Source organism: Acomys minous, assembly GCF_964271855.1.
Source record: "Acomys minous genome assembly, chromosome: 14".
Lineage (NCBI taxonomy): Eukaryota > Metazoa > Chordata > Mammalia > Rodentia > Muridae > Acomys > Acomys minous.
In genome coordinates, this window is record NC_140496.1 from 99,026,445 (window position 1) to 99,052,446 (window position 26,002).

The 26,002-nt window shown below is 41.1% G+C and overlaps 1 protein-coding gene across 1 annotated transcript; it reads right to left on the reverse strand.

Moving 5' to 3' along the window:
* Positions 1-1,762: 1,762 nt before the first annotated feature.
* On the reverse strand, positions 1,763-18,866 carry LOC311583643 (calcium-activated chloride channel regulator 3A-1-like). The gene is made up of 14 exons (XM_084757415.1): positions 18,630-18,866; positions 15,629-15,769; positions 15,296-15,443; positions 14,682-14,790; positions 14,352-14,529; positions 12,755-12,982; positions 10,778-11,011; positions 9,426-9,603; positions 7,823-7,926; positions 6,813-7,037; positions 6,147-6,417; positions 5,454-5,621; positions 4,635-4,874; positions 1,763-2,209 (listed from the first exon to the last, which is right to left on the reverse strand). The coding sequence occupies exons 1-14, from the start codon at positions 18,786-18,788 to the stop codon at positions 1,869-1,871; spliced, it is 2,724 nt and encodes a 907-aa protein (XP_084613541.1). The 5' UTR covers positions 18,789-18,866; the 3' UTR covers positions 1,763-1,868.
* Positions 18,867-26,002: the final 7,136 nt, after the last annotated feature.

Sequence of the window (26,002 nt, forward strand, 5' to 3'; positions counted from 1 at the left end):
AACTATAAACAGTCTTTCAGGGCTTACACGGGGAATGAAAACTCCTTGAGCCCGCCACCTGAGACTACGGGGAAAACCAGCTGTTGTGGCGAAACCAACAGCTTTTCTGCATGTTTCTATCTTCAGCTATTGGGAGTGTTCCAGCTTTCCAGTCCAGGCTTGGTAAAACCTTATCTGCGAACCCCTGAAACCCTCCCATCGTCTTCACTAGAAACAGTTTTTCTTTCCCTCTCCTTGAGTCACTGTTATTGTACCCCACCTGTTTATCTTGGCCTAATTTGGACAAACATAATATAGCTCCTTAATGGCTCATACATTCTTCTTCTGGCAAGAAAATTCCCCCTTACAACTTTAACCTCTCTATTTCTAATTAACTTAGCTGTAAAATGAGGACAGTAGTGTCATTCTAAAAGGAATGTTGCAAATGTTAAATAATGCCTGAGACACTTGGTATCCAATAGCAAGATCATCTCAAAAGAAAAAAAAAGGCCAAAACTAACAACAATAAATAAGTAATAAATGAAAAAAAAACCCACATGGTGCAGCATGTGACCTTCAAACACCCAGTAAATCTCTTGTTGCCTTTCACCCACACTTTTCTGTGTTTGGTGTTCCTTCCCAGCATTCTGTACAAGTACAGAACAGAGTCAATGTGGACATTGCCTCTAAAAGACTTGAAGACTTGTTTCCTGGATTAAGTTGGAATAAAACACTATTCAAAATACAGGACGGCATGAGAAAAGGTCTGCAGAGAGCTATAATGCAGCACCAGGGACCCCAGAACCAGAGAATATCTTCTCAAGGGGAGGAACACCAGGAGGCCCAAGGGAGGGTACATGCTGTGTTGCAGACAGCGCAGCCTTGGTGTTCCATCTCAGGCCGTTCAGGGTCTGCTTCATTTTCTTCTAAGTAATCCTGGCTGTCCTGGAACTCAGCATAGGTCTGCCTGCCTCAGCCTTCCGCGGGCTGGCATCAAAGGCTTGTGGCATTATACCTGCGCCTTCAGTCAATCTGAAAGTTATATATGACATGTGGTATGTATCTGAAGGATAAGTGGAGGTTAAGCTTAAAAATCATAAGGGAGCAGCTCCTTTGGTTTTTCGAGACAGGGTTTCTCTGTGTAGCCTTGGCTGTCTTGGACTCACTTTGTAGACCAGGCTGGCCTCGACCTCTGCCTGTCTTGGACTCCCGAGTGCTGGGATTAAAGATGTGCGCCACCATGCCTGGCTAAGCAGTAGTTCTTAGACGAAGATTCTATAGAAATGTGGACTGCTTTGATAGATTTTGTATGAGCACAAGATTCTCTCTTGTTTAAATATTAAGCAATGCTCGCTTGCCCGTGGGCTTTGGGTCTGGTTTGAATATTGCTTGCTTTCTCTGGAACCCAGCTTGATATTATGCTGGGAAATGAGTGTGCTGTTTCGAGTGATCACAAAGTCTTTGGCCACAGCCGATCAACTACCGTGAAGGTGGATTATCACGAGGGGCAATCTGCTTCTTCCACAGGCTCTAACTTGTGTTTGATCTGCATCAAGACCGAAGCTTCACGGGGCCCTTGCCAGAAGCCGCCACACTCAGTCTTAAGGTTTGGAGCCTCCAAAGCCACCTCCCTTTCTCCGTTGTGTAACAGAACAGATTTTTAGATACTAATATTTAGAAAACGAGTTATTCGATTTAACTCATCTCTTTCAAAGGTAGATAAAGGAAACACTCCAATTTATATATAGCAACTTTTGATTTTAATAGACTCAAATAGGAAATTTAAAACATTGAACATTTCCCTTTTTGTTACAATTTCTACAGTAGACAATGAGGATACTAAATTAATCCTAAATAAGATGGAATAAAGTGATACTGCAATTTCTAGTTTAAAATATGAATAAAGTTGCAATAAATAAAAAAAGTGTCCAGCTGGGTGTGGAAATTTTCATACTCAGGTCAGGAATGCTGGGTTCCTGTGGAGGAATAAACTTGACAGCTTGTGCGATGTTGGAGATATCGGAGGTGCGGCTGGCATCACCATTGGCCTGAATTACAAAGTAGAGCGTGGTGCCATTTCCTATTTTAAAAGTTTCTGGCTTGAATTTAAATGTTTCTTTTGAGCCAGCCTCTTTAGGGATCAGGCCAGAAGTATTCACTAAAGTAGCATTGCTAAAATCTTCTTGGAGATCCAGAGAATTCTGACTCATTCTGATGACATAGCTATGTGCTGGAAAAGAGAGACAACATGTTCATTAGAGACAAGAGGGTGTTCTCCACCACTGCACTGCGCCTGCGCGGGAGTTACAAGAAGTCCATGGGAGCTTTAGTGCCTGAGAGCCCGGATACAGTTTGTGTCTGGTTATCCCATCTCACACTCTTTATAGACAAGTATATAAACAGTTACTTTAAAATGTCCAGTTTCAAAATCACAGGAAACTTAATTCAGTATCATATACTACCAGTCCGCCACCCAGAATCCAGGTTTCCCTGAAGAAGGATATAGAAAGAGCAGAACCGAGTTTTAAATTAGAACAAGGAACACATAATGTTCATCTGCAGTAAAGACCGGAGTTACCGTATCTATCTATCTATCTATCTATCCTTCTATGTATATATGTATGTATCATCGATTTATCATCTATGTATGTATATATCTGTGTATCTATGCACGTATGTATGTATGTATCTATCATCTATCTATTGATCTATCATCTGTCTATGTATCTATCTTTGTATCTATGTTACCTATGTATGTATCTATAATCTATGTATGTTTGTATATATCTATTTATATCTATGATCTATGTATGTCTGTATATATCTTTCATATCTATCTATCATCTGTCTATCTATCTATCTCTCTCATCTATGGTGGAGCACTCCATGAAAGACAGGGGAGAACAGTTGAGGATGAGTCAAAGGGCAGAAGCCGGCTGAGCACTAACTAACTAAGTGCTCAGGACCTAGTCTGACCCCGACCAGCACTTTCATCCTATACTGTCATCTTTCTCATCTCCATTTTTAAACATGTAAAACAGAGATTTAGTCAGTTGATTAATTCAGCAAAAAGTTTTTGACTGCTGATTTTCTGATGGTGATATTTGTAAACGAGAACAAAGAAAAAGTGTTTAGAGCAATTTTGTAAGTATTTAATGAATGGGCGGCCGAAATTTTAGCTGGTGTAACTACTATTTTGTCAGAAAGGGAAAGGAGGATGCCTGCCTGAGTATTGAATTCCACATTGATTTTAGAACTCTAACAGAGGAGCGGATATAAAATAGGAATTGTGAGAATAACATAGTTGTAACTTTAGCTGTATGAAGACTTTAGTTTTTATGTAATGTTAGAGATATTTAAAATAAGTGGTAAATAACTTTGATATTTTTCTCTCCCAAGTAAACCCTTATGATTAACATTTAGTTTCTCCACTGATAAGTCTTATCCGTTCTACCATTCTTTATACAAACCTTGCTTTTCATTTAGGTGGATCTGTCTATCTATCTATCAATCTATCATCTACCTTCTATTTATTTATCATTTATCTATCATCTACCTATCAATCATCTATTTACCACCTATCAATCTATTATCTATCATCTATTTATCTATCATTCTCTGTCATCTACCTTCCAGTCATCTATCTATTTACCTTCATCTATCCATCCATCCATCCATCCATCTGAAATTATGTTGGGGGATGGTCTGATGTATTTTGATGCTAATTACTGCTTGCTGTCTCTGTGACCCACTTTTTGATTAATAAAAAGCCATCCGACCTGGGCAGGGTGGAGGAGCTAGAGGTGTGGCTAAGGGTCCCAAGAAGAAAAGAGAGGAATCCTGGGAAGAAGAAGAAAGATGGCCACCAGGAGGAGAGAGAGACCCGAGGAGGAGAGGAGGCCGCCATGGGTTAGATGGGAGAAGCACATGGCCAGCGTGGATGCAGAATCTGGCCCAGAGGAAGATCATTAGCAAGTATTTGGGATTATGGATGGAGGTAGCTTGATAGAGGTTATTGGAAACATGGCATGGGATTGGGGCAGGGATCCCATACCTGCTCCACTATGGGAAGTAGTTTAGAGGATTAATGTCTGCCCTGCCCCAGGTTAACTAAGGCTATTTTAAAATATAACAGGTGTCTGTGTCTAATTGATTGCTAGCTGGGCCTACTAATAATACGGATAATACAGATAATACTGATAATTTAAAAACAATACAATTTTCTGTTTACCTGTGTGTATTTTGTACTTAATTAATTTCTAAGAGTAAACCTTAGCATTTTCAAGCTCAATAGTAATTGAATAAAATTGGACAAAGACAGAAAAATTAGAAAATTGCCCTTGTTTGGGAAAAAAAGAATGCAAGAGAATGGCATTATTTTGTCTTCTCGTTTAATTTAAAAATAGCTAAAATTGAGACAGGCAATTTGATAAAAAAATCTGAAAAGACTGGGTTGTAATTTTAAGTTATTAAAACAGAAATAATTTGGGTCAACTTGTATGGTTTGGGGGTTTCAGTTTTTATATTTGAAAGTAAGTGAATAAAGGGCTATTGTAACCACTCTAGAAATGTTGCCCATAAATAATTCAGTAGAGAAGTTTTAGCAAATGAAAGATTTTCTTTCAGAACATTTTCAAACTCACTATCAAACTTACCTCTTCCTGTATCGAGGACCTTGCCAGGGGCCGTCCATGTAAGGTGAATATGATCGCCTATAAACTCAGCCTCCAGGTTTGAGACTTTATTGGGTGGAAACACATGAGCATGGTCACCATCAGGGGGCGCTCCAGACACAGTAAACGACCCTCCAGAGGTTAGTCTGCTGAAGTCCTCCACTGTAGCTTCTGCTGCTTCTTCTGGGACTTCTGGTCTGGGTGGATTCAGTTTAATTTGATCTACACCCCCACCAAAATAATAATGATAAACAAAAACAACAAAAAACAACAATAAACAACAACAACAACAAAATAAATTGCATCTTTCTATCTGTCATGCTTGTTCTTGTAAACTGATCTTGCAGCTACTGAGTGCTAATGTTGATTAACAGTAGATATTGAAAAGTGACAGTGTTTAGTGAAAGCAAAACATGCTTTAACAGCATTTCAAAATGGACAAGGGAACATTACATTTTAGTTAAATTATATCTTATCCCATTTTGAACAGTATTTTTAAGCTATGTCATACTTGCCTGTACATTTTTTTTTGAGGACAAGAATTGCATTCTATTCATACTTGTGCCTTGCCTCACAGAAGATGCTGAGCGAAGTGCTCTAAAGGTAAGGGGGATGCACTGAGGGGGACTCCGAACACGCAGAAATGTAATCTACGGATCCACTGGCCTTGATTTGATTTTGAAACATTCAGATGACTACAAGGAACTACATGCCTGCATCTTCTGTAGTCAGTTACGTTTTTGACGTTTGCCACATTCATTTGACCTAAACCGGACATATTCCTATTTGAATATTACTTACCATTCTCAACGTAGCCAGGTATATACAGAGACTTATTCTGTTGCTTTAAACTTTCTTTAGTGATGTTTTTTCTTGCTTGAGCATTCACTTTTAAGCTGTATCTACCATTCCCACGGTACTGTGTAAAATATCTTGAGTAGATGCCATCGTTTTTGAGTGTATCAGCACCTTGGAATTGGAATGTAAGAACTAGTCATGCAGTAAGTGAAAACGACACGTGTAACTGTGAGCACAGGTGATGTCAGCGGTGTCATAGACAAGGTGGCACCGCTTCAGGTCCATGAATCCTACAGTCACACTAATTTGCTTCAGAGCTTGGCTTGGTCACATGATAACCCCGTGACTTTGAGGTAACTCATGGTAGGCGTTCAGCCCTGTTGGGGTGCTCACTTGATTAATAATAGCTGTTCTTATTTCATAGAAGAGACTTATCAAAATAATAGAATAGAAAGACAGCAAAGTGCACGAAGACACTGACAGTGGAGATGGAGTGTATTCAGGTTCCCTCCATGGTTAAAGTAAAACTGCTCATGAACTTTAAAGATGACAAGGGGACTTACAGCTGTGCCCAGGCCTGACACATTGCAACTGGATTGCACTCACTTTGAGTTCTTAAGTGTACAGGGGAAGCAGTGAGAGAAGACCCAGAGAGAAACTTTTAAATCCCGTGGTGTTACTGCAGGCTGCCATTACCTGCCCCGCTGTCCCAGAGCTCCAGGGTGACTTGAGGTCCACCTTCAGCTTCTATAATGGCTGTGACATTGGCTCCCAGAACAGGCAAAAACCCTTGGCTGACACGCGCATAAACGATCATCGGGGTGGAGTTCTGCACTGTGCTCTGACTCATGTGCGCAGTTGCGATCACTGGGAGCCTGGTAGGACTTCTTGCTCGAGTGGTCACTGTCATGGTTAGCAACTGGGATTTGGTGTTCGTGTTGAAGAGGCTGTAAGTCCAAGTACCTGTCTGAAAAAATATTGTCTCTATGAGCTTTGATACTGTTTTCTTACTCTGTGCTTAGGCCCTATAATTACTTAGAAATGTAAAAAGGAGGAGGAAGAAGAAGAGGAAGAGGAGGATGATGAAGAGCTGATGATGACTTTTCTATTGTTGGGGATGAAGCCAGGACCTCATGCAGATTAAGCTGGCTTACTGTTGAGTTACTGCCCCAGCCTAAATGATGACTTTTAATATGTGATTTTATAAGCTAATAATGTGGGCAAGAATCATCATATAGTCTATGAATTAAGCTTGTTTCTAAGATTAATTATCTGTTACTGGCTTAGTATCAAAAATGTAGAAAATGCCTTTATTTTCTTAATATAAATTGATAATTGGTGGAAACAAAAGAATAGGCTTACCTCTGCGATGCCTGGGATTTGAAGTCGAGCAGACCGAAAATTTAGTTTATTGTCATTGAAATCTGAGGTTGCATATGTTTTTCCTCTTGGATCTTGAAGAATAATTTCTGGCTTTTTTACTGTCCAAGTGACAACAAAGAACGTGTTGTTTCCAATGGTGCTGTCCACAGGCACAGTGCCATTTATCCATTCCCTCCCTGTGACGTTCAAGGCTTTGCTCTCCAACTATTAAGACAAATAACAAACAAACAAACAAACAAATATGTAAACACCTATATGTTATGACTATGGAATTTTAAAGCCTATTTAGTTCAGTGCAATTTTCCGTTTTAATTTTTCTCAATTAAAATTATTGAGCATTAAGGACGTTTTTCAGTAAAAATAAAATGTAAGGAATAAATTAAATCATTAAAAGTAAAAATTATAAAATTATAAAGATTAAAAATAGCACTATGAGGAATAAAGGACTGCAGGAGACGAGGTGTGTATAAGCCAGAGAAAACCAAATTCAGTAGGGAAGCGTTTCTTCTGTACAACAGAGCCATTTCTAAGGAAGAGTTATTGGCTAGTGTGGTGGTTTGAACAGGAAAGGCCCCCGTAGACTCATGTGTTTGAATGCTTGGCCATCAGGAACAGCACTATTAGGAGGTGTGGCCTTGTTGGAGGATGCGTGTCACTGCATGGGTGGGCGTCGAGGTCTCCTATGCTCAAGCCGCACGCAGTGTGGCGCACAGTCTCCTGCCGCTGCCTGCGAGTCAAGATGTCGAACTCTCAGACCACCCTCCAGCTCCAGGTCTGCCTGCTTGCCGCTGTTTTTTGTACTATGATGATAATGAACTAAGCCTCTGAAACTGTAACCCAGCCCCAGTTAAATGTCGACAGGAGTTGCCCTGGTCGCGGTGTCTCTTCACAGCAATAAAACCCCAAGTAAGACTGCTAGGGAGGAATGGTTAGTAATTAGCACAGTAGGAGTTTAATTCAACAGCGGGGAGATGGCGGGTGCTGCTGACCTGCAGAGCCTGCTGAGCGATGTTGCCACTTCTAGACGAAATCCCACTGAAAGCATCAATGAGGCCGTTTATGTCTCCATCCCTGGCGTAGTAGCGAAGCCCTCCTAAAGAGGAGTTTGAAATGGGAAAAGGCTACTTACTCTCTGCTGTCGTTGATCTACTTAACAATCTGTGCAGGATCTTAGTTCCACCCCACAGAAGATGACTCTTCCCCATCTTCAGCGTTGTAGTGCCCATGTAGACTTTGATAGTTACTGAAGCCTTGCTCATATTAAGTGTAGGGAGAAGAAAGGGAAATCTAAAGAGCTTTCATTATTTTTAGATTAATCAGTCACCAAAAAGGAGTGCAAGTTATCTTAACAAGTGATGGATATGATACAATATTACAGAAATGAAATTTAAGCCAGTTCTTATAAGTTAATGGCTTACTTTCTATTTGGATCAAAACTGTGTTGATGATACTTAGATATTGACTGGTTAGAATAAAGTAAAAATTGATGAACTATAGAAAATGGATAATGGGGACATTAAAGGAAGAGCTAGATTACTTTCATGAAAGAAGCTGAGAAAGAACGAGTTGTAGAGGAGAAATGGTTGCCTACATATGCTATCCATCACACACTTCTGTAACTACTGAACAGTAGAGAGCCCAGCTGAAGACTACTGCGGTAGCCCACACAGGGCCTCCTGTGGTCGGGCTTAGAGTGTCAGCGCTTGATAGAAACACTCCGCAAATTAGAACATTATGACAGGCGGACCTGGGTCCAGGGGTCCCACTCAAACTATGGCACCAGGTAAGGACAATATGTGCAGTAAACTTTGAACCTCTACTCAGATCTAGCCAATGGACAGGACATTCTCCACAGTTGAGTGGAGAGTGGGGTCTGACTTTTACACAAACTCTGGTGCCCCATATTTGACCAAGTCCCCTGGATGGGGAGGGCTGGTAGCACTCAGAGGAAGGATAGCAGGCTACCAAGAAGAGACTTGATACCCTATGAGCATATACAGGGGGAGGAGGGCCCCTTCAGTCACAGTCATAGGGGAGGGGAGTAGGAGGAAAGTGGGAGGGAGGGAGAAATGGGAGGATACAAGGGATGGGATAACAAATGAGATGTAATATGAATAAATTAATAAAAAATATATAAAAGTAATACTCCATGTGAAATGAGTCTGAGCGGTACTCAGGACTCTTGAGCGGATCATTAATAGCCTCTAAGTCTCCATTTTCTTTTCTACAAAATTTGGATGTCTGGACATTTTCTGTGGAACTGAATGATAATTTTAAACTGAGAAGTAGTTTTGGATGCAGTTGAGATGCCATGGAGGCACAAGGTTCCGATGAGTGGTATTGGCCAAAATTAGGCGAAGAAAGAAAGATGACAGCAGATGATGACTGATAAGAGAAGCTGGCCTATGAAAGGGGGGGCAGGGAAGAGGAAGGGGGGGCAGGGAAGGGAGGAGGGAAGGCGCAGTAGGAAGAAGCAGAGGTTAATTTTAAGCCAGAGAGTTTTTGAGCAGTTTTCAGCTTATGGAGAAAGAACAAGTACAGAAGAAAAGACCACAGAATATTTTCCTGTCCAGACTCTGTTCTGCAGCGTACCTGTCATGTCTGACAGAGTCTCCAGCTCTCGGGCAGCAGAGGGTCCCAGGGCAATGGTGTGGATGACGGCACCGCTGCGATTGACCTCCTCAAAGCATAAACTTATGTTCTTATCTTCCCCGTCTGTTAGCAGTACGATCTCAGAACCAGAGGTGCTCTGCCCACTGGAGGAAATTGCCTGAAGGGGAAAAGTCACGTGAGTAATCCCAGGAGGGTAATATCTGAGTAAATGAAAATAGGAACAAACTGCTTTAGGTCTGGAAGAGTCTTTAGGCTTCTGCCTGGGAGTGAGACAAAGGAAACTTGGTGTTACCATGCCAAGCTGAGTTGGCTTATGGAAGCAGGTGTAACGCAGAGGTTTTGGAAGTTGGCGTTCTGATAGGCCTAGGCTTCTAAGGTGCACGAACTCCCACTCCTCCCACTCAGGAGCATGAATCACATGGGCACCCCAGGGAAAGCTGTGTGTGTGTGTGTGTGTGTGTGTGTGTGTGTGTGTGTGTGTGTGTGTGTATGCAGGCTCACATAGACTCTGCAGGGAAATCTGTGTGTGTGTGTGTGTGTGTGTGTGTGTGTGTGTGTGTGTGTGTGTGTGTGTGTGTCGGGGCAGGCTCATCTGGACTCTCCAGGGAAAGCTCTGTGTGTGTGTCTGTGTGTGTATGTGTCTGTGTGTGTTAAGCTGTGCCTTCAGAGTTAGTCCTGGGTTGAGAAAATGAGCACAGCCAGCATCACATGCTTCTATGGCCAAGATGTTCAGAGTGGCAGGGACCGCGTTAGGCAGGAGCGGTGAAGGAAGTGGCTTTCGGTTTTGTTACTTAATATCTGAGTATAAATAGCCTGATGTGGATTTATTAATACACAGTCGGCTACAGCACTCAGCAAGTGTTCCTATCTTTTTAGTTTACAATTGTAACATCATTAAACTTCCGCCTGTGTTCACTGCACTTGGTCCTTTGCTGTCTCAGGAGCATTTTGAGATCTGTGATTTTAAACGACAGTTTAGTTTGATGAACCAGGGCTTTCCTGACCCACAATATTAAATGTTACTAACGCCCTTCTTTCACACTTTGCTCAGTGGTGTTATTTTCTACTCAGGAATTCAGACAGTGGCTCCCCAGTCAGATCTTGATGGCTACTTGATTTCCTCTAACATCCTAGTGGGACTTCATCCTTCCATGGCACATCAGGTGACAGCTGGATACAGAAGGGGGTATGGGGAGTAGGACAGGCTGCTTTTTATGTCTTCACAGATTGTCTTGGTCAGGTTAGAATATTATTACATGAGGAATCCATGAACTCACGACTGCTGCTGAAAATTTAAAAAGTGGTGACAGTAACTAATTTTCTTTTTTAACCTGGAATCCTTTTCTGAGTCCATTGCAAATTGAAGTTCCACCACCAGCGTGTTGAGGCAGCTTTGCACTGATCTCTAGATAGGAGCTGTCATCGATCATCCTTGTTAGATTATTTTGGATTGTAGCAGTGCTGTCAAATGTGACCATGCCAACCAAGGATTCCTTTTCAATAATTTGATGTAAGTACAGCTCTGCTGCTTGATTCATTAGAATGAGACGAATGACAGGGTCTCCCTGTTTAAAAAAATTATAAATCAATCAACCTATCAATCTATCAATCAATCTATCTATCTATCTATCTATCTATCTATCTATTTATGAACAACTCTGGGGTCTCTTTAAACCTTGTCAGATTAGTGAAAGACAAAGATCACAAAGGCCATAGATCTCGACAATAATTCAGTGGTATATTTTAAGGTTTAGTTTTTTCATTTCATTAAAAAATTAAATAAAAAAATCAGTTTGGAGTGTTGAGAATTAGCTCAGCAATCAAGCATTGTTTTTGTTCTTGCAGAGGATTTAAGTTCAGTTCTCAGAACCCAGATGTGGTTCACAACTGTCTGGACCTACATTTCCAAAGGATCTGATGTCTTCTTGTGGCCTTTGCAGGCATGAGACGAGACACACACTTCATGCGATGCACTTATACACATGAAATAAAATAAATAAACCTTAAAACAGCTAACTATTATGTTTTTAAAAGTCTTATCTTTTATAACAATCTATTCAGTAACTTCTGTAAATGAAATATTCTATAAAATGTATTTTTAAGTAAATACCAAGTAGAAAGTATCAAAGGTGTCCATCTATAGGGAATTGACTAAATTATGGTATGTACATATGATATAATTATTAAATGTAACATAATTATTTTTTCTTTTTTCCATTTTTTTTATTGAACATAGATTCTTTTCTCCTACACTATCTCGTGATTGTAGTTTCCCCTCCCAGTCCCTACCCTCCCTACCCTCCTATCTCCTCCCCTCTAGATCCGCTCCCTTTCTGTATCTCATTAGAAAAGAACAGGCTTCAAAGAGATAATAAGAGGAAGCAAAAATTATCATATTGGAGTCCACATGGCAACCCAACAGGAGAAATAAGAGCCACTAGAGCAGGAGGCACAGGAGCCAGAGACCCCTCATTCTAATTGTCAGGAGCCGGATAGAAACACTAAGCTAGCCAGGCAGTGGGGGCGCACGCCTTTAATCCCAGCACCTGGGAGACAGAGGCAGGTGGATCTCTGTGAGTTTGCAGCCAGCCTGGTCTACAAAGTAAGTCCAGGACAGCCAGGACTAAAAGAGGAACCCTGTCTTAAAAAAACCAAAACCACCCTCAAGAAAACCTGAAAACCAAACAAATAAACATATAAATACTAAGCTAATAGCTATAATAAAAGTGCAGAGGACGTGGTGCTGGCCCATGCAGGTTCTGGGCTTGCTGTTTCAGGAAACATAACCCAATTATTAACATGTTTCACAGACTCCTTTTTCCACATGGGGAGTTTTAAAGGCATATTATATAAAAGATCAGATTATAAAACATACAAAATATAATTACATTTTTGAAGAAAAGTAAACATTAAGAATAAGAATGAAGCAATATATACAATGATAATTTTAAAAAATTCTTTTCCTTACTCTTTTTTGAGATGAGATCTTGCTAGGTTTCCCAGGCTGGCCTAAAACTGATGGTAAGGAGGGATTTTTCTAGGCCCTACCACATGAGTAGCTAAGATTATAGGCGGGCACCATTGTACCTGACTAAACTTTTCTTGTGCCTGTGCAGTTAAAATCGTCCTAGTGAGAACTAAAAGTTATGGGATAAAAAGTATCTATAATCTTATAACCTCACTTAAACTATTATTTTTATTTTACTGTTTTGTTAGCATAAAACTTATGTGTTTGTTAGAGCTAAAAAATAAATTATAATTCTATATTTAACTGAAATACTTAAGAACTCCAGCAGGAAGTGTCTTACCGAGCTCATGCTTCCAGATTTATCCAGCACCAGGCAGACCACTCGCCTTTTGGACTTCAGCAGAGCAAACGTAGGTCGAGGCGGCGCTTCCGTCCCTGCCATGGGAGAGGCTTTATGAAAGTCATCAGATTCCTTGATTACGTCCCACGTGCTTCTGCGGTTGCACATTTTGTTTTGTAGGTTTGGGGCTTCCTTATTGTGGGTTTCTTCTGTGCAAAATTCAACCACCTGAAACAAAGTCAGTTTAAAACGTGCTATTGTAGTAATTTATAAGGGGTCCCAACCCAAATATGAGGCTAGCTGCAGCATGCATGCTAAACAGGATCTGTCTCCTGACAAGAATCACTTTATAATCAAGTGTTTGGACATCCGTTGTACATGCTTGGAGTGAAAATGAGCAATGCTGTCAATACACACAGCCAGGGCTTTGGGGAGGTTTTAAAGACGTCAGGGAAGCATGGTGGCTGCCCATGTGACCGAGTAACTTAGCTCCTCGCTTCCTCATGGATGTTTTGGAGGACCTCCCATCCTGAGCTAAATTCAAGAGAATGGGTTCTGGTAATTTCTGTCCCTAAAAGTGGACTGGGAGAGATGCTGCCTTTCACTGTCCTCTACATCTGCACAGAGCCTTGAAGACAGACACTAACTATCTAGCTTGCTATTAATGTCCACGAATTTTGACACATATAAACAATACCCTTGAAAGATAATAAAAGTGTAAGAGATTTTGTTATTTCTCTAAGTGATGAATTGTATCTAATAATTCTGTCAGTGGGTATTTTATTAGTATAAACTCCAAAAATCCTCCAGGTTTTGAAAACCAGGAGAAAGAAGGGAGAGTGTCCTTATAAACTAGCACGGTGTCCAGGACAGAAACACCCTACAGTAAGCTTGCAGAAATGATTGATTTTTCATCATCAGTGTTATTTCATTATTTTAGTGCCCCACCCCCATGTCTGCAGATCTAAGCTCAGACTCAGAACTGCCTCGTGACCTCTAAATCTCTCACATTTACTTTGTAAGAGCAGGCTTGGTTTCTGACAAGGCTCGGACTCAACTCTCCCAAATGGGGCTCTATTCAAATCATCTGTCGATACCCATCAAGCTATGCATCCATACCATTGTCTTTGTGAACATTCGTTCTTATATGGGTTCTGTGGAGACAGGGCCATCTGCATTTTCCACATCTTAGCATTTTATGATGGTTTGGTAAGCTTTGGTGAGAAGATAGCGGAAAACCTATAACGTTACCTGAAATTTCCATTGTAGATTCCCTTAGGCCGGTGGTAATGAGTAACCACTTGGGAGAGGAATTAGCATGAGGGTGTTATTCTACACACGACTCTAGTAGACACCAGCGAGGGAAGGATTCTAAGAGGTTATGTGACTCAACTAAGAAGCGTTAAGTGCTACATCTGAAGATAACGAACAGTTAATAAGAAGACATGTCCGGACGTTGTCTGCACAAAATAAGCTTGATCAGTTGGAAGGGGCCGTTTTCTTTCCCTCTGTGGATTACACATAGCATCATGGAAATCAGCCCCATTGATCAACTCTTAGCAAGGATTCCCTTGTGAGAAACATGGCAAGCACTTACAGAAGGGAGACTCTGCATGAACATGATGGAGTCCCTGGCTGACTGGGATTTGTGTGGGATGAATGTGCATTTGGGTTCGTACAGCCCTGTCTTCACATCTCGCCGGCACTTCCTTGTCACACAGCTGCCCCCTTGACATTCACGGACCACGTTTGTGCCAGTGATGCCAGGGGAACATCTATGGTAAAAGTCAAATGAAATGATTCTATCAGTTGACAAAAAGGGCTTGAGTAGATCTACCCCCCACATTGTGCTTGACCTGTCCAGTACAGAGAGCTGAAGACCCACAGGCAAGAAGTTGTAGAGTCAGATTTGTTCACACGGGGCTACCTTGTTGCTTCCACAGTCTTCTTTCCTGACATGTAGAATGGCTTGTCGCTGTTGTACTCGTCAAATACGCCCCAGCGGAGATGGGCCCACTCGTGGACAAAGACTCGGCCTGCGAGAGAGAGATTGCCACCTATGAGGCTGTAGCTAAAATAATTTAATATGGTTTCCCTCTACTTTAAAGTTCTTGCACATCTGCTTGTCTGAGCTAGACAACTCTAGAAATCAATATTTTTTCATTAGCTCAAAAAAGATAAAATGGGCCGGGTAGTGGTGGCCCACACCTTTAATCCCAGCACTCGGAAGGCAGAGGCGGGCAGAGCTCTGTGAGTTCGAGGCCAGCCTGATCTACGAAGTGAATCCAGGACAGCCAGGGCTACACAGAAAACAAAACAAACAAACAAACAAAAAACAAAAAACAATGAAATGGAATGAAACCAACACGTAGCTCATTTAACTATTAAACTTGCATACACAACAGGTTGATTATAATTAGCATATTTCTAAATTAAGCTATTAATGGTTATTTTTCTTTTCTAAGTTTTATAAATCCACATTAATGCTCATGGTTTGCTTTTCCTTAGTGAAAATAAGAGGTATAAAACAGATATTTTTACCTCTGGGTCCATAGACAGCCAAATTATCAGTCAGTAGGAACTTTGGAGTAAAATGGATGTACTGTCCTGGGTCCCCACATTGTCCATATTGCAGTGTGTAGGGATCATCTCCATATTTCAGATAAGGATCAGCAACGATCACGTCCGCCTAGAATGCAGAAGAACAAACCCGTCTGATTCTAAGGGTGTTAGAAACAAAGACTGTCTCACTGGCCTGATGAAGGCTGTAGTACTAGTTTCATTCCCAACATGATTGTCATTTACCAGAAGGTACCAAAGTATTCATCTGTAAAAGGCACAGGAAGCAGCTTGGGAGATGGAGGTGACACTTACTTGGCCATAGGATTCTAGTTTTGGCGTTAAGTACTCGGATTTTGACTTCCACGTCACTGGGACTAAAATGCTTATGTTCCTGAAATAAAACCTTCTTTTGCTGGCTTCAAACAGGTAAGCAGAGGCTTTGGTTACCATTTCCTGAGAAAATCAAAGATGCATTGAGGTAACAACGTCACACAACAAAATTAGAATTAAAGAATCCATTACACAAATTGGAAGCAAGTCAAAGCTCCTTTCCCCTCTGAAAGAATAATTTTACAAGGTTTCTTCAATCTCTAAGCTTCTCAAACTCAGGTGTGTTTTTACCTATAGACTCATGGAGCCAGCAGTATAGGTTGAAGGTCAGAACGAAGGTGCTGGGTCAGTTATAAAAGTAATTAATATTGGAAGTCTGTGGGAGATGCTCAGAAAATGAGACGAAGGGTTAAGAGTGTAACTTAACAGTCAGCAACCTAGCTTATAGTGGAAGGGGAGGAGTTTAAAAAAAAACGCATAAAGGTCAATATTGTTGGCTCCTGGAGCTGACCAGGCCAGCCAATGTGCACGGCACTGGGCATTCTCAGCTGGACATGCAGAAACTGTAGTATTCTTGATGCAGCTTGGTGTGCCAATGAGTAGTAAATTGAAGGCAGGATGCACCTACGATGGAGAGAAACTTGTGACAGTCCAGAAACAGTCTATCAGATGCTTTGGGCCAGCTGGCTGAAGACTGGATGCCCTGACAATGGAATGGGACCTTGTGAATATCTAGACAGTCAGCTCTCTGTCCTGTCAATACTTTTGGAAGTTGCTTGCCTGCCCGTCCTTCATATTAGATAGTTTTTCCTTCTGGGGTCTTTGATGAGGTTGAAGACTAGATAGCCACAGTATTAATATAAGTTTAGTTAAAAATTTTTAGACATTAGGATAAGAATCAGTAGCGTAGGATAGTGGAATAATTTCTTAAAAATTGTTAACTACAAATGGACTGACTGGTCCTTGTAAATGTTGACTTAATGGATAATTCTTATTTTGTTGTATATAGCTTATTTTATTAAATAGAAAGGGGGAGATGAAGGAGAGATAAACCTGTTTTTTAGGATCCCAAGTGTGGGATTGGAATGGTCTTGTGAGAGAACAGGTGAGGTTAATTCATTAGAAGACCAACCACCTCGTGCGGGAACTTGATCGTTGTCAGCTGAAAAGATCCCGTGAACAGACTCTGGGAAAAGAGATATAAATGAGCTGAAAACAGGAGGCGGGGCTTTTTGGAGACTTGGGATAGTTTTGGCTGTTCATCACTGCACTTTGAGACGCTCCTAGAGAGAACCCCCTCGAGGGAAGGCTACGGGGCTCTGGCCCCTGCTGAGGCTCTGGGTTCTGGTTACTCCAGGTTCCAGCAGAAGAAATCCTGCTGATTATGCCAGGTGAATCACTCCTTGGAACTGACATCCGTACGGTTTTATTATTGTGTTCCTTAATCTTCTTTTCCTAATGGTTGGGTTAATCGGGTTATAAGTGACGTACGCCCGGTTAATAAGTTGTAATAAAATATATTGGTTAAGAAAATTGAGCCTACAGTAAATAGGAAGCTGGCGGTCTCCTCACGTTGCTGCTTCTCTTGGCCTGGATAAGATTATAAAAGTCCTAGGTAAAGATGAGCAAGCGAATGCTGTCAGTGAAGATGGCTGCCCTCCCTCTTTTGTGCAGCTTTGGTAAACAAGCGTGAGACAGATCTCTGTCATGCTGTTAGGAGGCGGGGCTGATCCAGATGCACATGCTAAACACCATCATGAGAACAGCAATGAATCCACCGTAGCAGCCTCAGCAGAGAGCAACTGAAGCTAATTCATGCTTTTCTGCACTAGAAAGCATCCGCAAGTGCACAAGACATACTTAAGCCCGTGATGAGGACAGGGTGGAGGAAGCAAGGTGGCTGATGACCCAAGGAGCAAGTGCATATACTGAGAAAAGACACCCCTGCAATTGGACGAAGGCAGCCCAGGTTAGTCCTCAGGAGAGTGGTGGAAAGTTAAGCTACTTGGGTTTATTCTTTATGTTTTGTTTTCCCTAGTGTTCTGGGAGCTAATATATTGCACACAGAATGTTTTGCACAAATGACAATTTTTTTTTTTGACTTTCTGAACCTTATAGTCTTAAGCCCCTGGTTACATAACTTGCAAGTTTAAACTTTGGTATATTGTTATACTTGGTGTTAACTTTGTCTTTAGTGAATACACTATATATAGAGAAGAGATAACTCAAAATAAATGTAGTAAAAATTTCTAATTAACATCAAGTGTAATAAGACGGTTTTATCACGTGGTAGAAATAAAACTGTGAAGGGCTGACTGACTTCAGTTTTGTCATGTGTTTTATGACTATCAATCATGTCATTTCTCCATTATATAAGAGTTGGAGTCCTTGCTCCTTGTCCTATCTTACTGATAAGCTGAAGATCTAAGGATACAGTACATGCTAAAGTGCTATATGCTGAAGTCTTTTCTTATCCCGGTACAAGTGAAATTAGGAACAAATTAACTTTAAAAAATATGTAATGTTTTCTTTAAGGTAACATGGGTAAAGGTTTTAGGCTTTCCAAAGTTGAGCAAGTAGGAGCAGCTGGAGGAAGGTGTGAGACCACAGGCTGGGAGCCTAAATGTACATTTTCTGTATAGAATTTGTCAAAGCAACACCATTAAGACAAAATATGAGAACATTTCTCCACTTGCTCTGAAGTTTATTGCCTTAGCTAGTTATCATTTACTAAGATCTTGAACATGTGTTTTATTTAATGTATAATAAAATATAATGCTAAACATATACTCATTTTGAATGTAGATAATCTGTATATGTGATGAATAAGGTCAAAGCAGCTTTGGGAAACTTTAAGTAAGTGTGTGTGTGTGTGTGTGTGTGTGTGTGTGTGTGTGTGTGTGTGTATGTGTGTGTGATTTAGATGCCTAGCTGAAAAGAATTATGGACATGAAAATACGGAGATAATGAAAATCCTTCTTACCTTTATGCTTTGAATGAGTCTCTCATCTTCGGGCACACTGGGGTTGATGGCGACGACCACACCCTCGTATCCATTGTTGCTCAGATGGACCATGGAGCTTTTCACATCCTGCAGGAGAAGCAGGGAGAGGAGCAGAAGGACCTTCAGACCAGGGGCCATGGCTGCACATGCTACAGTGAGATAGTGGCTCCACAGGAAGGGTACTTATGTGTCTGCTCCACTCAGGAATTTGAACCATGACCAGAATATTTGCATACATTTGATAGAGTGAAATAGTGATATCTTGGTGACCTTCCTTATTGCATTCATTCTACAGACTTAGGGGCTAAATGTCAATGGGGATTATGTAAATACATTCATTATTAAGACAGCCAAGGCCACAAGCATTTATTAGAGTGACCTATCCTTTTGGGTTCTTTGTCAAGTCATCCTCATAGTTGTGGGTATTCATCATCGCCATCACCTTTATCATAACCACCACCACCGTCATCATCCTGTAGCACTGGAGGGCTGAGGCTCCAGGGTCTGTTTATAGGGAGAGGTAAGCAACTGAGGGAGGAAAAAAAAGCACCAGGAAAGCGCAGATGAAAAGGCTTGTAAAAGCAAACAATAAATAGGATTAAAGTGGGAGTGGCAGTGATTTATGACTTTATGTTCATTCTTGAGATGGGCATGAGAGAAGCACAGTGCTTCAAAAACAGCTGCGGATCAAGTGGAGATTTTCTCCTATTACCGTCTGCGATAGCTACTTGTTTGCTTGAGCTTTCAAATGGTATTGATCGTTCCAAGACCTTTTGTAACTTGAGAACTTAATATACTTTATCTAAGGATTTTTTAAAATTGAATAAAGTGTCTCATAGCTTGGAACAGTTGTACAATGTCACTATGAGTTGGCTCCGGAGTAGGCTGAATGTGAGTCTGACTCCTTTTAGTCCTGGTCACTTCATAGTCACGCATTTCTTTGTTAGGGTTGTGTAAGTCTTTTTAAAGCTTTGTCTTTTCTGAAACATTTGAATTATGATGAGAGGTTAGAAATGCTAAATGAATTAATCCATGAAAAACACTCCTGGCAAGTGGCCTGGCTCCTAATAAACCTCAGTAAATAGGACATATTACATGTTACAGGGTATTTTGCTAGCCAGCGTCTCTGTTTTTATGAGTAAAATTTGTAAACTGTAAATATGGCTTTGTAGGGCTTAAATAGGGTAATGAGGAACTGTGGGTGTCAGGATGGAAACTCTAGCTTCTTGGGGCACAGTTATCTTTAACTATTGCATTATCCTTGCTAGTCCAGCTAAGATATGGAGTCATCCTGAAAATCTTAAGAAATATCTTTTGTTTTTCTTTTGAACCTGCTTGAATCACTGGAATTGTGTACTAGCAGCACTGTTTCTGTTCTTTGACAGACACGGTGTTTTCCCTTACTAGGGTGTAAACTGGCTTGGAGGGAAGAGATTTCTTTGAGTCTCTCAGCCTCAGTTTTCTTGCCTGTAAAGTGAGAACAGTATCACCTGCAAAAGGAATTCTGTGAGGTTGACTCGGACAACGCATGAAGCTGGGTTTGGTGGCTGGCACTTCTGCCTTATGGAGTTAGACCCTGGTGAGAGCAAGCAAACAAATAAAATGATAAAAGAAAAAAAAATTCCACGAAAGACTTGGTCATACTATCCTGACCTCAATAAACTAATGTTTGTTACTCGATTTTCCTTATTCTTTTAAATTCATGTGAAAAAAAAAAGTGAATGCTTTATGTGCCTTATCCAGTGCTCTGTCTTCCAGTACAGAAATGAGAAAACTCTGGCACTGTCTCCAAAGAGCTCAAAGCCTTGTTGCATGGCTTGTATTGGACTAGGTGCAGGCTCAAACACCAGACAGAAGGGATATTGCTTAGCACAAGGAAGCCAGATCGAGAGTGGCTTCTCACGACGATGAAAGGAAGCACGAAAGCACTTGGGGTTGGGCGCAAAATGAAAGCACTGAGAAGCCATGCCACCTAGGTTATAGTTTCAGAAAGGAGCTTTGTTCTTTAAACTTGGGCCATTAACCCATAGTCTATACACTGAAAAAAAAATAGGACATAAGCTATTTTTTCAAAAAGCTGGCTAGGAAGGAACTCATTTTGGGGGAGTTTGTTTGTGTTATAAACAATAGTTGTCAGCAGAGGAATCAAGAGAATGTGGAATGCTGTACCTGACTTTGTATGGGACAAATAACTTGTATTTCGTTTAACTCTCAGGCTGTAGGATGGAATTTTCAAAGGCAGGTTTGACTTAAAAACTTAAGTTTAGGATTCTTTCCATACTTAATTACTATATTTTGATAAATGCAGGGCAGAATATCTTCCCCTTCCATTTCCAAATGGATCTGAAATCAAAATAGAAAGCAATAACGGCCATATTGTCAGAAAATTCTAAAACCATCATTTCTCCATTTCTTTAAGTAGTCTTTATTAAAATGATTTCTGTGTTCTTTTTTTCCTGCCTCTTCCTCAAAGATTTCTCCATGAAAAGTCTAAGTATTGAATAGCAGTAAACTCTCCCTCCCGTCTTCCCTTCTACCCTCTGTCCCTCCCTAACCTCATTCATTCTTTTATGTGACAAGCCTCCTATAGCCTGGGCGGATCTCTGAGTTGCTATGTATCCCAGGCTGCCTTTGAATTCCTGATGCTCCTGACTCTTCCCAAGGGATGGAATTACGGGTGTGCACACCTGGCCTCTCCATCTTTCAAAGAGGCAAGTAAAAATGATTACAAAGCAATGCCAGCCTTTGTAAGGTGAGCTCTAGTCTTTGTGATGTGAAGTCTAAAGAAGGAGATATTACTGTGTCAGCCATGAGTATGGCACAGAGATCCAGTCCTTTGTGAGGCAACCCCCACACCACACACGGGCACACATGGCTCCAGCACCATTGTTCTCAGTTGCCATAGTTAACTCCTTTTTTTTTTTTCAAGACAGGGTTTCTCTGTGTATCCTTGACTGTCCTGGACTTGCTTTGTAGACCAGAATGGCCTCAAACACACAGCGATATGCTTGCCTCTGCCTCCCAAGTGCTGAGATTAAAGGCGTGCGCCATCATGCCTGGCTAACTCCCTTTCTTATTGTCTTGGGATCACCTTTTCCACAACCAAGAATGCAATGAATTTGGCATCTTAGGAGCAGACATCTCCTAAGTCTGTGCATTAATTATGTTTTCCTCCTTTGCTATTTCCTTTATGCCACCATCGTTGGAGCATTATTGCTATTGTTATTATTATTATTATTATTATTATTATTATTATTATTATTATTTATTATTATTATCATCATCATCATCATTACTATTACTGTTTGCTGCCAATTGTCATGAATTCAAGGATATTCTTTTAATGATTATTAGCAAGTTTACTCATTCACTCAACTTAATGGACACTTACAGTGTAGCAGACACATTTCTACACAAGGCATACAACATGCAGTTACATTCTTCATCTTCTTCAAGTACTTATGGTCCTGTGTGGGGTCTTGGCCACTGATAATTATTCTGATTGTTTTTCCATTCATCCTTAAAAGACAATTGAATTTTATTTTTATCAAGGGAACACTCTACAGTACAAATGACTACTGTGGTTTTTATAGTCAACGTTATCTGAAACCAACTCACTAACTTTTACATTCAGTGTCAAGTGTTATACCCTGTAAGTTGCCTTTAGCGATTTATATTTCATAAAGTATCTTGCCCAGACATCTTCAACTCTAATATGACTCAAAAGAAAGTTGCTGCTAGCCCAAGCTCACTGGTAAACCTAGCTTATCCTGGGATCTTGCTCCTCAAAATGCAGTTTGGTTGTTCACTGAAGGTCTCCAAGATCCTATCTGAGGAGCTGCAAAGTTAAGGCTAGCTTGAGAATCATGACGTTATTTGTGGCTGGGGATATAGCACCGTGGGCAGAAGGATCAGCGGGCAGAGGTCATTCTCTGCTATGCCGTTGGGACAGATGGGGTCCTGCCTTAAAATGTCATTGACACTGAGTATTTGCCATTTGATAATGATACAGGAGTGTGGAGTAGAAAATGTTGACAAATCACTACAAGGCTAAGCAGTGGTAGTAAACTGCACTGAAGGGTATTGTTAACTGACAGGTACTTAAATATAAAATAATGCCATTTGCACATAAGAAAGGCATGATGGTGTAATAACAGTCAGTTTTATTAGACCGATTACTTTGATGTCCTATGTGAGCAAGTGGCATGTGATGTCTGAGCTAAGGAAAACCGCCTGGTTAGGGGAGCGAGCTAAGTGAATCACATTCCCCCCCTAAGCTCGCCACTTCTACCTAAGAGAACTATTGACAAGCTGGTTGTGACTTCTCAGACTGGGCTTCCTGGTTAATATTGTCTCAACCATGGACTTAGAGGAAATCACAATGGATTTTTATGACGGTGAAGTTTGATCTTGTCAAAATTATAATTGGTTTGGGGAGATGGCTTAGAGGATAAAATTCTTGCCATGCAAGCGTGAGGACCTGGGTTCATACCCCCAGGACTGTAAAAGTGGGGTGCGACTGTCTGTCTCTAGCCCTGGCAGGAGATGGTGCCCCGGGGCTATGGCCAGTCAGTCCAGTTGTAAGCATGAGTGACAATTTCAGTTGGACACTGTGTGTCAAATATATGGTGGACAGGGACAGAGAGACACTTGAAGTAGACCTCTGGCCTCGACATGTCATGCACAAGCAAGTGCAATGGCACACACATGCGAATACACACATGTACAAATAAAGATATGTATCCTTTTTTTTTTGTCATTTTAAGTATGATATACTCTAAACATTTAAGACCTCTCTGATACAATTGGTGAGTTCATTAAATTTTTGATAGTGTATATTTAAAAATATCAATCTTTGGAAAACTACGTCTCTCATGGAAGCAATATTTTCACATAACCAAAGCACTGATATTTTTAAAATCTTGCAAATAAATGATTCATTCAAATTTCAGGGTGGACCGATGAATATTCATCTAATGGATTATAACTTAATCAATTTTTGTCATTTCTAAATCAGTGAAAGTTTGAAATGTCCCTTTCTTCTTTTCTGCTTTAGAATACGAACTCTAATCATTGTGCACCGACTGTGTCAAAAGTGCATTTATCAAAACATTTTCACACATGTATGTGAGATACTAAGTCCATATTAGTCCTGTTACCCACAGTGACCTCACTCCTCCACTGCTGCTCCCACTTCTGTCCTCTATAGACCCTGTTGTGCTTTCATACACTAATCCTTTGGTTCCAGGTATGTGATACTTGTCTTTCTGAGTCTGGCTTGTTTTGCTTAACATGATGGTCTCTAATTCTATCGATTTTCCCCAAAGTGGCATGACTTCATCACTTCTTTCTTTCTTCTTTTTCCTTTTTTTTTTTTTAAATATTTTTGTTACTTCTTTATTTTTTTAATGGTCTAGTAATATTCTACAATGTCTCCTTTTCTTTATGCACTCACCTGCTATCTGGTGACTCACCTGGACATGTGCGTCTAAAGTCTTATCAGCGCCAATGTATTAGTTACAGGTTTGCAACCCTTTGACCAAAACACCTGGGAAACAAAGGAGGAGAGAGTCACCCTGGCCCACGTTTTTTGGGGCTTAGTGTATGATGCTTTGCCCATGTCCTGGAGCAGAACTTCATGTGCATGTTGGGGGTTGGGGAGGCAGGCGAAAAGCAGAGAGGAGATAGGAAGAGGCCAGAACTGTAGCCTCCGAGACTTCTCCTGCTAGGCTCAACTTCCAGACTTTTCCAGAACATTACAAAATAATGTTAACAGCTGGGGATCTAGGCTTTACTACTTCCTGAGCCCAAAGAGGAAGCATTTCATATTCAAACCATAACAATGTAAATTAAAATGTGAAAATAGGCCACCCGAATTTTGGGGATAACTATCCATTAAAATTCACCAAAATAACTATTGCTAAACTGCATATTTTGTTTGCATTGTAGATACGTACTCCTCAGTAGCCAGGAAACTTGTTACACTTGTTAGTCATTTCATGGACGACATAGGAATAGCTTTATTTGAACAGAATAAATATAAAAGGTAAGGGAAGTGTGCACCATTGAATTATTTCTGCTCAGTGTGAATCAGTGGTTGAGCTCTATGGGGCTGGAGACATAATTAAGTGATTAAAAGCATTTGCTGTTCTTCCAGAGGCTCCCACGGACGGTCTCCCACGGACGGTCTCCCACGGACAGTTCCCAGCTCCCACCTTGAGGGTGGCAGCTGTGTGTAACTCCAGTTTCAGGGAATCTGATGCCTTTATCTCTGCATCCAGGGACCCATGCACAGATTACTCGTGCGTGCGTACACACACACACACACACACACACACACGAGAGCACACATCAAATAAACACATCTCTAGAAAAATATTCTGTCGGGCAAGTTTCAGCTCTGGGCAGTTTGAGTTCATATCTAGTGTCAACTATTTTTTCTTTTCTTTTCTTTTCTTTTCTTTCTTTCTTTCTTTCTTTCTTTCTTTCTTTCTTTCTTTCTTCTTCACTTTACAGCCTGTTTGCAGCCCCCTCCCTCCTCTCCTTCCAGTCTCACCCTCACACCCTTTTGTCCCATCCCCCCATCTCATTCTCCTCAGAGAATGGGAGGCCCCTATGGGTACCAACCCACCCTGGTTCATCAAAGCAGAACTAAGCGCATCCTCTCCCACTGACACCAGGCAAGGCAGTCCAACTATGGGAACGGAATCCAAAGGTGGCAACAGAGTCAGAGATGGCCTGTGTTCCAGTTGTTAGGGGACCCACATAAAGAACAAGCTGCATACCTGTTACATGTGTGTAGTGGGCCTAGGTCCAGCCCACGCATGCTCTTTGGCTGGGCCCAGGTTAGTTGACTCTCCAGGTCTTCTTGTGGTGTCCTTGACCCGTCACGTCCTTCAGTTCTTCCTCCCACTCTTCACAAGTCTCCCAGAGGTCTGCCCATTGTTTGGCTGTGGATCTTTGCAGCTGTTTAGCTGTTGAATGAAGTCTCTCAGATCACAGCTATGTCTGCAAGCATCGCATAAAAGCGTCAGATACTCTGAGTGTGAGATCTCTGTGTATTATCAGCTTGTCCATCTAAGAATATTTTGAGCTCTTAACTCCATGAGGGCCTCTTGTCTTTTCAGAGCAGCCCCAGCCTTTTTCTTGCTGCTTATAGAGCCAAAGTCCCATGAGGGGGATTGGTGCGCAGCAAAAATGATTTTTAGCTTTTGTGACAAGTCTCGCAGCCGAGCATGTAGTCTCTCCATGCAGAGCAGACCCTGTCCGCAAGCCCCTACCTCTAGAAAAAGGTTTTTTCCTTCTTTGATATTTACCTTCTTTGTGATTATATCTCTGAATTCAAGAATATA

What these genes read in the sequence shown, in the direction of transcription:
- LOC311583643 (XM_084757415.1), bottom strand. Translation starts at nt 18,788, where the DNA reads ATGGCCCCTGGTCTGAAGGTCCTTCTGCTCCTCTCCCTGCTTCTCCTG. An exon ending in AATCTGGAAGCATGAGCTCG is followed by an intron (nt 11,012 to 12,754) that starts GTAAGACACTTC and finishes TTTTTTAAACAG; the next exon opens with GGAGACCCTGTCATTCGTCT. An exon ending in GACTCAGAAAAGGATTCCAG is followed by an intron (nt 9,604 to 10,777) that starts GTTAAAAAAGAA and finishes TTTCCCCTTCAG; the next exon opens with GCAATTTCCTCCAGTGGGCA.